At 56.1% G+C, this 14,857-nt stretch overlaps 1 protein-coding gene and 1 long non-coding RNA gene across 6 annotated transcripts in view; one reads left to right on the forward strand and one right to left on the reverse strand.

Moving 5' to 3' along the window:
- Window positions 1-11,723, forward strand: KCNN4 (potassium calcium-activated channel subfamily N member 4). Of its 4 annotated transcripts, none has more exons than XM_036918260.2 (9): window positions 3-284; window positions 3,126-3,221; window positions 4,453-4,880; window positions 6,138-6,273; window positions 8,385-8,495; window positions 8,993-9,111; window positions 9,477-9,546; window positions 10,758-10,925; window positions 11,279-11,723. In XM_036918260.2, exons 1-8 carry the CDS (start codon window positions 165-167, stop codon window positions 10,920-10,922), a joined length of 1,245 nt encoding a protein of 414 aa, XP_036774155.1. In that variant the 5' UTR covers window positions 3-164; the 3' UTR covers window positions 10,923-10,925; window positions 11,279-11,723. The 4 variants fall into 4 exon arrangements, with proteins under 4 accessions (XP_057348656.1, XP_036774155.1, XP_036774156.1 ...); XM_036918259.2 differs by having other exon boundaries at window positions 4-323; XM_057492673.1 differs by lacking the exon at window positions 10,758-10,925 and having other exon boundaries at window positions 1-323.
- LOC118928750 (uncharacterized) overlaps window positions 9,556-14,857 on the reverse strand; it is an 11,677-nt gene continuing 6,375 nt past the window's right edge. For both annotated transcript variants that reach the window (XR_008993924.1, XR_008993925.1), the window contains one exon: window positions 9,556-10,395. This is a non-coding gene — a long non-coding RNA (uncharacterized LOC118928750). The remainder of the gene's footprint in view (window positions 10,396-14,857) is intronic.

Genomic DNA, 14,857 nt, shown 5'->3' on the forward strand with positions numbered 1-14,857 from the left:
CACCCCCACAGGGCACAGACTCCCGCCTGGCCTCAAAGCAAGAGCCCCAGAGCCAGCCAGCAGAGCAGGCTGAGGACCTGCAAGCCACAGTGGCTGCCCTTTGCGTGCTGCGTGCTGGGGGACCCTGGGCAGGAAGCTGGCTGAGCCCCAAGACCCCGGGGGCCATGGGCGGAGACCCACTGTCGGGCCTGGGGGCCCTGCGGCGGCGAAAGCGCCTGCTGGAGCAGGAGAAGTGGCTGGCCGGCTGGGCGCTGGCACTGGCGGGAATCGGCGTCGGACTCATGGTACTACATGCGGAGATGCTATGGTTCGGGGGTTGCCGGGTGAGTGGAGCCCTTGTCCTGGGCCTCGGGAGGCTGGGGGCTGAGACTATGGGGTCTGAGGGAGGAGGGGCTGGGGGCATGCCCTCGGGGTCTGAGGGAGATGAACGCTGGGGGGCCTCTCTGCAAAAGGAGAGGAACACAGGTGACAGTGACTCAGTCTTTGAAGGTGCAGCTCGGCAGCAGGACCCCTGGAGGCCAGGGGGTGGCTGATTGCTCAAGTCTCCCAAGAGCAGATTGGGGGGAGGTAACCCCAGGTGTGATAAAGGGAGGGTGGGAAGAAAGACTAATTTCTAGTAGGCGGCGGCGGCTCCTTGGTCCTTATCTAAACTCTAACGTTTACCCAGTTCCTCAGCCGCAAAAGGGCAAAGACCGAAAATAAAAACTGGCTGGGTCGGGGTGGGAAATGGAAAACACCCCCCTTCCCCCAGCCCCATGAAGCAGCTCAGCCTCCCCAGAATCTACAGGCTGTTCAGTCTGGGGAATAATGGAGAGGTAAGTTTACAGCAGCCTGGACTCCTGGGTCCCAGGAGAGGAGGGGCTGGGGGCCCAGGCTCTTGAGTTCAGAGGAGACCTAGAGTGTCTTTGAGGAAAGAGGGGGTGACTTTGAGATAGCGCAAGTGGGGAGGAAAAGGACAGGTGGGGCCAGGACATGTCTGAGCAGGCTTCCCGCGCATTCCAGCCCTGGTCTGGGCAGTGATGGGGCAGATGGAAGACAGAGGTCAGACTCGGTGGCTTGAGGACAGAACAGAATTGCTCAACAGGAAAGAGGAGGTTGGGGAACTGTCTGGGGTAAGGGATGTGGACCTGGGCTGGTTGGGGGGCGCTGATTGGAGGACTGGGTTGCAGGGATTCCTGGGGAATGGAGACTCAGGCTTGGGTTTGGGGGTGGAGAGGCTGGTAGCTCTGAAGTGACCAGGAGCCACATGGAGGGTCAGGGCAGGCCAGTTTCCTCCGGCCAGGCGGGCACTGAGGGGGTGGGGCTGCGAAGACCATGCCAACAGGAAGCATGGCCGGGGCCTACCCGCCGCTCCCACGCTTCAGCACCCCACCCAGCAGGGGAGGTGAGGACTTGGGAGCCCTGGCAGATGGGAAGGGACAAGGGGTCTTTCCTACCCCACTCCCACTCTCTACTGTCTCATCTCTCATCCTTCCAACACCTGCCAGGCTGCTGCCTCCAGCAGTGGGAATCTGGGAAAGCTGCTGCAGCTCTCGGAACCTCAGTTTCCCCATCTGTAAACTGGGGGTGAGGGTTGAAGTATAAGACCTGAAGGGTCCTCTGCAGCCCCTTTCTCTGACTGCCCTGACAGCCTCTCTGTCCCCTCCCCACGTCCATCTCTCACTTTGCAGAGAGCCAGACACCTGTTCCCTGGGGGCTGGGGAAGAGGAGAGTACTGAGGAGGCAGGTGCCAGCCCTGGGGAGTGCAGGGGCACAAGATACGGAGACCACGGGGGAGGCTGGAGAGAGCAGAGGCAGGGACACAGAGACAAACGCGGAGACAGAGACACAGGGCCAGCCGCAGAGAAAGACAAACAGAGCTTGAGAGCTCCTAAGAAATACGCTATTGAGAGATACACACGAAGAGGTAGAAAGTCTGGTAGACACAGAGACCCTCAAACACAAATAGAGACAGAAACAGAAGTGTCCCCAGAGACAGGAAATTCAGGGAACACGTCTGGGATTCGGTGGAAGAGGAACTGGCGTAGGAGAGAAGTCCAGCAATGCAGGGAGGGGGTGTGCCTAGTGGGACTGAGTCTGGGACAAACTAAGAACAAGGCAGGGAACCCGGGAGCCATGGAAGGATGAGGCAGTGGGGGAGGGCTGGGGACAACAGCACCATTGTTTGGTGAGTGGAGGGGGGCAGGCCCCCTGGGGCAGGAAACTGGCCTTCTTCCCCTGCACAGGCGGGGCCCTGGCCTCTAGAGACCTGGCAGCCACCTTGGGAGAAACAGGTGCTGAGCTGAGTGGGAGCCCAGGTGGCCCCTCCCCCTGACAATACCCCCCAGGCAGGGACCCTTCCCAGTCCCTCCTAGAGAATCCATCAGTCCTAGTCCCCTCTTAAATCCCTCCCTTCGGGATTCTAGATTCCTCCAGATTCCTCCAAGGTATTGCCACACAAAGAAAGGGAAAAAAACACCTAGTTCCTGGAGGTCATGTGCTTCCAGCCAGATCTACCCTGGGCTTAGAGCCAGGAGAGAGGGCAGAGGGAAGGAGATGTGGGGCAGGGGTCGGAGGCAGGCCTGGGGGGCCTTTTACAGAGCCAGGCTGGGGTCTTCGGGACCCAGCACCCTGGATGAGAGCAGGGGAGAGTGCTATTCATTTCTTGGGGATGGAGTGGTCGTTTCTAGGTTCCTTGGGAATTGGAGGGTATTTGAAGTTGCTTTCTAGGGCAAGGCCGACTGACTGGGAAGAGAATAGCAAGGGGAATTTCTAGAGGCCAGATGTCTGTTTCTAGACACACATACACCCACAAATGAGGGACAATTTTTGATGGGTAAGGGGATGGAGGAATTAAAGCGTAATGTGAGTTTCAAGGTCTCCCCTTGGTACGTGTGGGTCTCAGGAGAAGAGCTGAGGAGGAGGGTGGACGATGGCATCAGGGCCAGGGCTGTCTGGCTGGGAAAGAAGAGGGCACTCTCCCCAGGGGACTTTTCCAGAACTGAGATGTCATAGTGAACTGGGGGGAGATGAAGCAGGGTGCATGGGAAGAGGCTCAGGCATGGGAATCAGAGGGGATGGCGGTTTGGAAGGAAGGTAGGGGGAACTAACGGGTACTCACCCCCCTTTCCTGTCCCTCCCAACAGTGGGCGCTCTACCTGTTCCTGGTTAAATGCATGATCAGCATATCCACCTTCTTCCTCCTTTGCCTTATCGTGGCCTTTCACGCCAAAGAGATCCAGGTAGGGTAGGACATGCCCCAGAGCCCCTCCCTTGCTCCCCCAGCCTCACCACGCCCTGTCAGCTTACACTTTGCAATGCCTTCCTCCTCCGGGGCTGAGTAATGAATGATCTTCCTCCACCCTGAGATGTGTCCACATCCTCCTGGAGCAACCCAGTGCCTTCCTCCCCCTGCAGCCCCCAGTCTCCCTCTGCACACCCTCGGATGCCCGAAGTTCCCTCCCCCTGGTCTCTGCCCACTCTGCTGCCTGGCATCCTCACTACAGGCCCAGACTTCCAGGTCTCTGTCCTCCATCCCTGAGTCTCCACCTCTGCCAGTCCCAAGCAACCTAAGGTCCCAGCTATGTGCCTGCAGGTCCTTACCCACTCCTGAGCTCCCCACCTTTGTGCCAATAACTCCCCAGGCCTAGGAGCCCTTTCCACCCATATCCCCCCTCCCATATCTGGTCTTACCCGGACACTCTACTCTCTGCCCTTCCCCTTCTCATCCCATCTCCCGTATCCCCAGATCCAGTTCTTCACCCCTTCCTCTATCTCCCACACCTCTGCATATAAAATGGTAGTATTGGCCCTGTGTGGTAATGCCCTAGCGGTGCCTGCTCAGTAAAAAGTGTCATTAATAGCAGTCACTGGAGCAGCACGGTGACCTGGATGTGCAGCTCAGCTGTGCCAGTGCACCTGCGGGACCTAGACCTCAGGTTCCCCATCTGTAAAATGGAGGTAATAATACTTCCAATTCCACTGTGTTGTGACCATGCCCTGATTCACAAGTAAACAGGGCAGAGCTGTTCATGGCACATCCAAAGCACCCTGCAAATGTTACGGATTGGTATTGCTACAGGCATGCTGATTTGCATTTGTATGTGTGTCCCCAGAAACGGGTAGATGGTTCCACAGGTATGGAATGTAAGCTCCAGGGAGGAGGGGTTTCTGCTTTGTTCACCCATTTCCTCAATATGTGGAACAATGTGGGGCACACAGTAGGCACTCAGTAAGTATTCCTGGACTGGAAGTTCTGGAAGTGGGCTGAAACTGGGGGAGGAGGAATGCGGAGAGATGTCTTCCTCCGCCCCTGCCCTGCTCCTTTGCCGCCCTCCCCAGCCCCACTCCCGCGCGCTATCTACCTCCTTCCCCGGCCGGGTGGGCGCGCCCCCCTTATCTCCCGGCGCAGGCTGGCAGGCGGCTGCCTGACCTTGGTGTGACCCCCTCTCCCGTCTGTCCCCTCCCTTGCAGTTGTTCATGACGGACAACGGGCTCCGGGACTGGCGCGTGGCGCTGACTGGGCGGCAGGCGGCGCAGATCGTGCTGGAGCTGGCGGTGTGCGGGCTGCACCCGGTGCCGGTGCGCAGCACGCAGTGCGCGCTGGGTTCGGGGTCCCTGAGGACGGCGACGCAGTCCTGGCCGGGCTTCCTGGACCGGGGGGAGGCGCTGCTGTCGCTGGCCATGCTGCTGCGCCTCTACCTGGTGCCCCGCGCGGTGCTGCTGCGCAGCGGCGTCCTGCTCAACGCGTCCTACCGCAGCATTGGCGCGCTCAACCAGGTCCGCTTCCGCCACTGGTTCGTGGCCAAGCTGTACATGAACACGCACCCCGGCCGCCTGCTGCTCTGCCTCACGCTTGGCCTCTGGCTCACCACCGCCTGGGTGCTGTCGGTGGCCGAGAGGTGAGGTGCTGGAGGGTAGAGGGCTGGCTACCTGGAGCCCCTGGAGGAGCCGTTTATGGCCACGGCCGGCCACCCTGAACGGTGGTGCAGGTTGCCAAGCAGTGAAGGGAGATTTGCCCACATCCCTTCCAGTCCCCCGAGGTGGGCGGAACCAGCAGGCCAGCCCCAGCCCTGCCTCACCCGCAGCCTCCAGACTCCCAGACCCCCCAAATCCCAAATCCTGAAGGGTGAGACCAAGCAACCTGTTCTAACGGGTGATTCTGGCCAGCTCGAGTTTTGAGAGCCTCTTGGTTTAGTACATCTGGCAAAGGATTCTTGACGGAAGGTGGAGAATGAGAAGGTCTGGTTAGATCTCTCCTCTCTGAGCTTGTTTCCACATCTGTAAAATGGGTGTCAAATTCCACCATCTTTAAAGTCTCTCCGGCAATTCTTTCATGATTTTAAACTCATTCGTCTTACAAGATCTCAGTTTTACCAACTGGGAAATGGGTCGGGATCAGGATCAATGAATGATCCTCCCAACTATGTTTCTCATCTGGAAAATGGGAGGATGGGTAGGTTGTCAAATTCTTAAAACCCAAGGCCGAAGTCCTCAAACTTGAATGTACTTCTGGATAAGGGGTGGGCCTTGTTAACAGTGCAGAGTCAGTATCCCACTCCAGACACTAACTTAGTGGGTCTGAGGTGTCTGGGGCCCTCAGGAATAAAGCTTTCCCTGATGACTCCAATGCAAGGGGTCTGCAGGCCCAAGTTAGACAAATCCCCATTTTCAATCCCTTCCATGTCTGGACCTAAATGTCCCCCTTCTATGGAATGAGGGGAAGGGAGGACAGAGTCTCATCAAACTTTCTTAGAATTCCAACATTTTAGTCCTAATGGGGTCACCTCTAGGCCTACAGCATCTTTGTGGAAATTAGAAAAACGTGTCCCTTCCTCTGGGTGGATGCAGCCCCTTGCTAGGGCCCAGCCAGTGGACTTCAGGCAGGGTTTCTGCACCTTTTCAACCCCTCAGCCACATGCTCTGAATGCGGCAGCCTTGGTAGCCTAGCTGAAACCAGGAATTGGCTAGATCCAGGTTCAAATCCCAGAGCCCAGAGCGGTTGAGCACCTGGCTCACAGAGCAGAGAGGAGAGCTGGCAAGCTCTCCAGAGCCTAGAACTTACTGGCTTTTTCTCTGAGTGCTTCTTGGGACTGTGGGCATATGTTAGGAAGGAGAGTACCCAAGATCACGGGAACCTAACCCAGCCTTCCCCACAGGCAAGCTGTTAATGCCACTGGGCACCTTTCAGACACACTGTGGCTGATTCCCATCACATTCCTGACCATCGGGTATGGGGATGTGGTGCCAGGCACCATGTGGGGCAAGATCGTCTGCCTCTGCACTGGGGTCATGGTGAGTACAGCTCCCTCGGGGACCCTACCCCAACCCAAGCTGCTTATGCCCTGGGCCCCAGGGAATCATAGAGCCAACAAAGGCACTTGGGGACACCCCCAGGAAACTTGGGTGCCTAGGCCCACACAGCCCTACTTCTCTTTAAAACCCAGAATCCATTCCCAAGTCCTTGATGTCTCCAGAACCTCGGACCCCAGCCCTCAATTCTCAGGAACACAGTTCCCTGGCTTCCCAGCCCCATTTCCTTCCAGAATCCAAGAATCCTGCTCTGTGCCCCATCTAGGCTCCTCTGGGACCCAGGAATCCAGTCTCCCAGGCCCCATTAAGGCTACTGAGTCTAGTCATCAAGAGTATGTCTGGGGGTCAGGCTGTCTGGGTTCAAATCCTGCTTCTGCCACTTCCAAGCTGGGAGCAAGACATACAATCTCTCTGGGCCTCAGTTTCCTCATTTACACAATGGGGGTGCTGCTACTAGGGTACTCCCATGGGGTTCCTGAGATTAAATGAATTAATCTTAATTAATGTAAAGGGTCTCAGTGTCCAACACACAGGAAATACTCAGTAAATGGGTTGCAGGGGATGGGGTAGGAGGCTGTTATTGTAACTGGTCCCAGGATCCAGCTGCCCCCATCCCAGCTCCTGTGCCCTCCAGGATGAGGCAAAGGCTCCCCAACCTCAGACACAAGCTTCATCCCAAATCAGCTTCTTCCTGAATCCAGGCATCCACTGTCATGGACCCAGACACCCAGTTCCCACACCTCACCTAGCCCAGGACCTGCACCCAGTACACTGGCCTTCACCACCCCATGAGATCTGGCTCCCCTCACCCTCTGGGACTCAGACCTCCAGCCCCAGCCCTGATGTCCCAAGGACATGTTGAATCCCCAAGTGCTGAGTCCAGTGGTGATGGATGGGGTGGCAGGGAGACGTGACCCAAGCCCCACAGTGGTGAGTCTTTGCACTGAGGAAAGCAGGGCAGAGACTCAGCCAAGCAAACACTCCCCGGGGACCCTCAGGGCTGCCTAGGACCTCGCTCGTTTGACAAAAGGAGTAACAGACCTCGAAAGAAAAGGCAGTTTGCATTCTAGCTCACAGCCCCTCCTAGCTGGGAGGCTCCCTGATGGCATGGAATAATAGCGGACTTTTATCAAGCATATACTTTGTGCTAGTCTTTGCTCTTAAACACCTTCCAGGTGTTAACTTGCGGAATCTATGATAGTACTGTGAGGGCATGCCCATTCACAGATAAGAAACTGAGGCACTGAGATTAAACAGCTTCTCAGAGCTGAGCTTGGCATCCAAGCAGTCCTGGAGCCAGTGTTTGTAGCGAGTTGGTTGTTAAGAGTGGTCAAGAGCTGAAGCACCTGGTGTGGGGGAAAGCGTCAGAAGACTCACTGTAATTCAAGGAAGAGTGAATAGGTGCCACAGAGTGGTTGGGATTTGGTGGGGCCTTGAAGTATTGGAGGCCTTGGGAGAAGGGAGAAGAAAGATGTTTAGACCAAGGTGCTCAGGCAGGTGAGGCAGAGAGGCCGGGGCTGAGCCGTCTGGGAGTGAGACTGGGCCAAGGAGAGGCCCAAACTTTGGAAGGCCTTGAAAGCCAGGCTAAGAAGTTTGGGGCAGTGGGAGCCTAGATCAGGGTGAGGTGGGTGGGATCATAACTGGGTGTTACATCTCTCAGGGTAAGAGTGGAGCAAGGGGAGGCTGTAGATGATCGGGAGGGAGAGCTGGGCAGAGGCTGTGGGGGTGGGGAAGTGGGGAGGACACCCTCAGTAACCTGATGGCAGACTGGGTGTGAGCAGGAGAGGAAGGGGTCCCCAGGAGCCCAGGTTTGCCCCTTGCCCAGCTCAACCCTCCTCCCCCTTCTCCAGTCATGCCCTTAACGAGGAAGGACATTCTGATGGTGCAAATGCTAACACAACAGTGGTACTTGGACAGCGATTCTGATCCTAGCCCCACCCCTCAGAGATGGGGACTCGGGGTTTCTCTGGGCCTATTGGTTGGTCTGTCCACTAGGGGTGGTTGTGCCACTTGGGAGGGTTCAAGGAAAGTCAGTGGCACAGGGCTGGCCCAGAGCCCACAGCCCTCATATCACAGTGCCTGCCATCCCACAGGGCGTCTGCTGCACAGCCCTCCTGGTGGCCGTAGTGGCCCGGAAGCTGGAGTTTAATAAGGCAGAGAAGCATGTGCACAACTTCATGATGGACATCCAGTACGCCAAAGAGGTGAGGACACGCCTGTGACAGCCAGAGCAGCCTCCTCCCCCAGCCCCAGGGGTCCAGGCCCCAGCCCCTCCACCTTCAGCCCCAGGGGCCCAGGCCACCGGCCCCTCCTCCCCCAGCCCCAGGGGTCCAGGCCCCAGCCCCTCCATCTCCAGCCCCAGGGGCCCAGGCCACCGGCCCCTCCTCCCTGAGACCCAGGGGTCCAGGCCCCCGGCCCCTCCTCCCCCAGAGGCCCAGGGGTCCAGGACGCAGCCCCTCCTCCCCCAGACCCAGGGGTCCAGGCCCCAGCCCCCACCCTGTCCTGCCCCAGGAGCCCAGACCCCATCCTTCCCACCCCCTTCCTGCCCCAGGAGTCCAGGCCTCCAACCCCCACCCTGCCCTGCCCCAGGTGCCCAGACCCCATCCTCCCCACCCCCTTCCTGCCCCAGGAGTCCAGGCCCCAGCCCCCTTCCCAGAGCCCTCAGCAGTCAATCTCCACTGACACTGCCACCCACCCCCAGATGAAGGAGTCAGCGGCCTGTGTGCTTCAAGAGGCCTGGCTGTTCTACAAATACGTACGCAGGAAAGACTCTGGAGCTGCCCGCAGGCACCAGCGCAAGCTGCTGACCGCCATCAGCACGTGAGGGCCTCTGTGTGCACACCCGTGTGCACGCATGTTCAAATTCCCTCCTCTGCCTGGTGTGTGTGTGCACGTGACAGAGCGTGGATGTGCCCAGGTCAGGACACCTGGGTGTGGTCTCACTGAACAGATGTCCACCCAGACCTCACAGTGACTATGTGTCTGTGACAGTTTATATTGCACGTCTCAGAGTGTCTGTGGGCCTGGATACCGAGATCTCCACCCGGGAGGTGGGCAGCTAACCCTTCCCACTCCATCAGCTCTTTGGCAGCTTTTCCTCTTTGAGCTGTGTCTATATGGGTCTCTCCTCCCTTCATCCCACCTCCAAGCTTGGGCCATTTCTGAGCCCCCACTTCTTTCCACAGGTTCCGCCAGGTGCGGCTAAAACACAGGAAGCTCCGGGAACAAGTGAACTCCATGGTGGACATCTCCAAGGTACGGCCCGTGGGAAGGGGTCTGCAAGAAGGCAGCTGGGGTGGCTGTTGAGGCAGGCACTCTGGCCTTGGTACGGGGGGCTGGGGCAGGGCCTGGTACACACAGACACTCGGTAAAGGTTTGTGGCTGAATAACGAATAAATGAATGATGCAATCAAGTTTCTTAAACTCCTCTAAGGCGCAGGTCCCTCCTAAACTTAAAAGAAGAAATTGTACAAAGAACTCCAGTGTTTGGCTTTAAACTATTTTTATTGTCAAGTCACTTATGTGGACGGATATAAAATTCCTTCCAACTACGACTCTTTTATGTTTAACAGTAAAACCAAAGCAAATTTACAAACCAAGTTCAAACATAAGTGGCAAAACCAATAAATGTTAATTACAGCACTGACATGGGTGACCTTGTTTCAGTAACTCAATCTCTGCTGCTGTTGTGAAGAGAGGCCCCAGGCCCCAGTGCTTCTGCACTGGGCTGGCTTGTGGGGCCAAAATGTGACTCAGTTTGCCCTCCTTCTGCTGGGACCACTTGATTCGGCCAGAGCTCAGGGACGGGGACAGTGACATCGCACTCCCTTGGCTTGGCTCACAGTGCCTTTTGCTTCTCCATTGGCCTTTGCTTTTTCTCATTAGTCCGCGACAATTCAAACAGTGGCCATTGGCACCCAAGCCATGGTAAACACAATCACAGACACAGGCTCCTACACCGTATGGCAGGTCTCAGTGAGGAGGTGGCAGCCTAGGTCTGCCAGAATTGGTAGGTCATAATTTCCGAAGATTATCCAGCCAAGAAGAGAGAATTCAGGAATCCCCATAAAAGCTCACACCCCTTCAGGGATGAAGCTGTGAATCCTGCACTGAGAAGGCAGGGGAAAGGGCTGTGTGGATTCTGAAGCCAGGCATCGGTCAATTCCACGATTATTTAGTGAGCACCGACTATGTTCTACGTGTTGCCATGGGCATGTAATTTAACTGCTCCAGGTCTGTTTCCTTAGCAACGGGAACAGGATTCTCATCCCCCACACTTTTAGGACTTTAAACCATACATGGAAAGCACCTGGCCGAGCAGCAGGGATGCGGCAGGTGGTCAATAAATGGTAACTGCTGTTATGAAGGGTGATCCTTGAGGGCCTGTAAGGACTCCACTGCTTTACCCCACGGGACAGCGAGGAAATCTGCCAGGCCCCTGACACCTCCAACCTCTCTCTGCCCAGATGCACATAATCCTGTGTGACCTGCAGCTGGGTCTGAGCAGCTCACACCAGGCCCTGGAGAAGCGGATTGATGCACTGGCAGGGAAGCTGGACACCCTGACAGAGCTGCTTAGCACTGCCCTGGGGCCGAGACAGCTTCCAGAGCCAAGCCAGGAGGCCACATAGCTGGTGAGGGGGCTGGGACTCGGTCTAAGGGGATGAAGGATGGCCTGGAGACAAGGCTACCCTTTTCCCTCCATTCTGTCTGGAGGAAAGGATTCCTCAAGTTTGGGGCTAGACTGGCAGAAGGAAGGAGGTGCTTCTTCTCCCATTCACTGACCCTCAACCTCCTCTCCCCCTCTTCTTGGCTTGGTCTCTGGCTGCCCACATGTCCATCTGCACCCTGGTCTCTTGGTGCTGGGCACACCTACCCTCTTCCTCCCCCCTCTGCCCACTGGCCTGTTTGCGCCTCTGTGTCTCCGTTCTCGCTGTCCCTGTGGTTGCTAGCCTGCCTGTACATCCATCACTGTTTGTCTCCCCAGGATCCATGGAGGAGGAAACAAGCTACTTTCCCCAGGACTGAGGTCAAGGACATTTCCCTGCAACTCCTGACCCAGTCTCATGAATAAAGCACACCGTGTGCGAGGCGCGAAGGGGCCCCACCTTGGAACGGGCTGACTTGCTGGTGGCTGCTGGAGGGGACACTAGCTGAAGGTGGAAGGCCATAGCCCTCCCAGACCCCAAATGGGAAAATGGTCACCGTTACCCCACATACCCTCCACAGAAACACCCTCACTATGCTGCTACAGGTGACCTCCAGCTTTTAGATAGAAGTGGAGGTGCCTCTGGGACTCCTGGGTCCTAGAGGAGGGGACTGGGGGCCCAGAGTCCAGGACCTGGGGGGCTTCGGATACCGCTGGACGGCAGAGCTGACAGAACCAGGCCTGAGGCTGGGACCAGGTGGGAGGCAGCGCCCCCTGGCGGGAGAGCGAGGACACCGTTTTCTAGAGCTGCGGAGACTATCTGGTGGGGGGCGAGGGAGGCGGGGGGAGGCACAGCTCACCAGTCTCTGCTCTTACACTTTGTAATAAATGGTAAACAAAGCCAGAGTAAGTTACAGTTTCTTCCTAAATAATGCCCACACTCCTAACAGGTAGGTCACCCAGTCGAAGGCTGCTGCCCCGTCTGAACCTGTTTCCCCATCTATACAACAGAGGCCTCCCCTAAATGCCCTCCCAGATCTGTAGGCCAAGGAGTCCTCAACCACCCCCCATCCCACCCAGATCTGCAGCAAAGACAGATTGGGGTCCAAATCCTGGCTCTGCCATCTACTGGCTGTGACTTTGGGCGAGTAGCTTTACCTCTCTGCACGTTTTACCTCACCATAAAATGGGACCCTTACCCCCAGGGAACTGCACAGGGAATGGCCCAGAGGGTCGACATTTAGTAAGAACCACGTGAGAGATAGTTAATCGTTTTTATTACTGTAACTGACTTTCAGACACAAAGTGCAGCTCCCCTTTCCCCTCTTCGCGCATCTCACTAGAATGCAGATGAGAGCTCAGCCATCAGAGACTGACAGGAACCCCAAACCATCCCCCACACTCCTGTCTTATCTGCCAGGACTCAGGCAGGAAAAGAGAGGGGGGCTGGCACTTCCAGAGGCCCTTCTGTATGCCCAGCTCTGTACGGCCTTTTTATAAATTATCACAACCACTCCTGCCCCATTCCACCCCATTGTACAGATACAGAAATTGAGGTAACAAGAGGAGTCAGGCCTAGAAGCTCAGAGTCTGAGCTGCAGGGCCCAGATTCACACCCAGCTCATCCCACTGCCCAGCCTGAGGTAAGTCAGAGGCAGAATGGCCTTGGCCTCGAACCTAGACCTCACATCCCACAGCGGCTTCATTACACTTTCAGAGGCTGATTCATCCTTGCTTCCTTCAATTTGCAGGAAAGCCCAAGCTGCGAATCATCCTTCCCTGCTGAGCTATCTTTGGATTTCCCTGTAAGCCCACAGCCAGCCTCACCCCTAGGCCCTGAGAGCTAAACTGGGGTTTGCACCACCCACTGCCCCAGACTGCCCTTCCCTGGCCACCAGCTCTCCTGGGGAGAAAAGGAGACAGGCACTCCTGGGACCTCTGAGGGCGCGTCCAAACCCTGCCCCTCCGCCGCTGCAGGAAGCCCTTACGACAGTGTTGCCAGATCTCCCGCCAAACTCATTCCTCCCGCTAGATTCTTTCCTAGGCCAACCCCACTTCAGCTGGCAAAGTCCTTCCTACACCTTCTTTAGGCCTTGGGTTAGATGTCCCATCCTCCAGGAAGCCCTCTCGGAAGCTCCCTGAACCTGTCTCTAGTAGTATTTATTTGTGCCAAGCACCATGTTAAGTCATTTATATAAATGACCTCACAAAATCTCTACAAGAGGAAGATAAATGGCTATTGCTGGTCCCGTTTCCACATGAGGAACCTGAGGCACAGAGAGATTAAGAAATCTGCTCCAAGTCACAGCAAAGAGACGGGGAGGCAGGGAGCGGCTGGGATTTGACAGGCAGCCTGGCCCCAGACCTCCAGCACTTAGCCAATTGGCCCATTCAGACACCTAGAGACCATTACATAGTATTTTCACCTTTGTTCTCTATTGTGTCTTCAATGTCAAGAGCCTGGCATAAGCAGGGCATCAGTGAGCACCACTGAGTGAACACGCTAAATGCCTGGGGTGGCCTGAGGCTCCTCACCTTCCACCACATGTTTCGTATCTGCTGAGACAAGGTAGGAACTGGTTAGAAGGGGCTTTTGACTAAGAAACTGAGAATATGTGAGTGACCTCCTTTCTGAATTATCTCCGATCAGTCCCTCCCTGCACCCATTCTCCACTATGGGGCACAAGTCCTGAAACCCCCATTCCAGTAGGTTCTGCACTTGCTTCACAGACTCAGCACTCCCTGAAGGCCCAGCACCAGGGGTGGGGCTATAGGAATGAATCAGGGGCTCCGTCTCACAGGATTTTGGCTAGTTCCCTCTCCGACTTCTGTTTTGCCTCCATTCCCACAAAGGACTGGGTGGGGGAAATCAGGTCCAGGGAGAGGTGGCAGCTTTCCAGGGCTAGAGAGCCGGTCAAGACTGAGCCCAAGGCCAGGCTTGGGCCTTTCCCCTTCCATGGACGCCTGTCCTCTGACCCCTGAATACCCTTCAACACCCAGACCTGACTGGGCCCTTCCCTTGCTCAGAACCCTTCCATGGCTCCCACCTGCCCTTATGTCAAAGTCTAGCTCCTAGGCCTAGCTCATTTTTTCTTTTATTGAGATCTATTTTACATTAAGGACACACATTTTAATGCAGTCACAATATATTTTTACAAATACAAACACCTGAGGAGGTACTACTCAGATCAAGCTGGAAGTTTCCAGCCCCCTAAAAGTTCTCACTTCCCTCCAGCCAACAGCTTCTCATCCTCAGTAACCACTATCCTGGCCTCTGTCTTGATTCCTTTTGCCAGACTTTGGAGGGAAGCTTGCTGCACATCCTGGTGTGTACCTGCTTCCTGGGCTCTGCACAGCACCTGTGTGATCCAACCACCCGCTCCTCCTTTCTCACCGCAGAAAACCTTTGTGTTAATAAACCCACAGGCCGCAGCAGTCAGGGGGGAGGTGTCTTTAGCTCCGGCCCTACCTCTCTCCCAGCCGCCCCCTCCTCTCCCTGTCCTGGGTGCTAGTGGTCCTGCACCCAATTCCAGTGTATGGGTTTTTTTCTCCACACCAAGTAATTCTCAGACACCAGCTGGGTGTCCTACATCGTCTACCTGGAGATCCCATGAGACTTCACAGATTAAGGGCTTAGGCCTACAAGATTGCCTTCCTGCCCAATTCAGATGCCAGCTGTCACCTGTGCTTCTGACCAATCAGCTACAGATTGGAGGAGGTCCCGATGATCCCTTCCTTGGGTTCCATTAATTTGCTAGAGTGGCTCACAAAACTCTGAGAAACATTTTACTTACTATAGTATTGGTTTTATTCCAAAAAAGATACAAGCCACAGCCAGATGGAAGTCATGCATAATGCGAGGCACAGGGAAAGGGCAGGGAGCCTCCGTGCTCTCCAAGAGCACCACTCACCCTGAGT

This window comes from Manis pentadactyla, chromosome 15 (assembly GCF_030020395.1).
Source record: "Manis pentadactyla isolate mManPen7 chromosome 15, mManPen7.hap1, whole genome shotgun sequence".
NCBI classification, from domain to species: domain Eukaryota; kingdom Metazoa; phylum Chordata; class Mammalia; order Pholidota; family Manidae; genus Manis; species Manis pentadactyla.

What these genes read in the sequence shown, in the direction of transcription:
- KCNN4 (XM_036918259.2), top strand. Translation starts at nt 165, where the DNA reads ATGGGCGGAGACCCACTGTCGGGCCTGGGGGCCCTGCGGCGGCGAAAG. An exon ending in TATGGTTCGGGGGTTGCCGG is followed by an intron (nt 324 to 3,125) that starts GTGAGTGGAGCC and finishes CCCTCCCAACAG; the next exon opens with TGGGCGCTCTACCTGTTCCT. An exon ending in TTCACGCCAAAGAGATCCAG is followed by an intron (nt 3,222 to 4,452) that starts GTAGGGTAGGAC and finishes CCTCCCTTGCAG; the next exon opens with TTGTTCATGACGGACAACGG.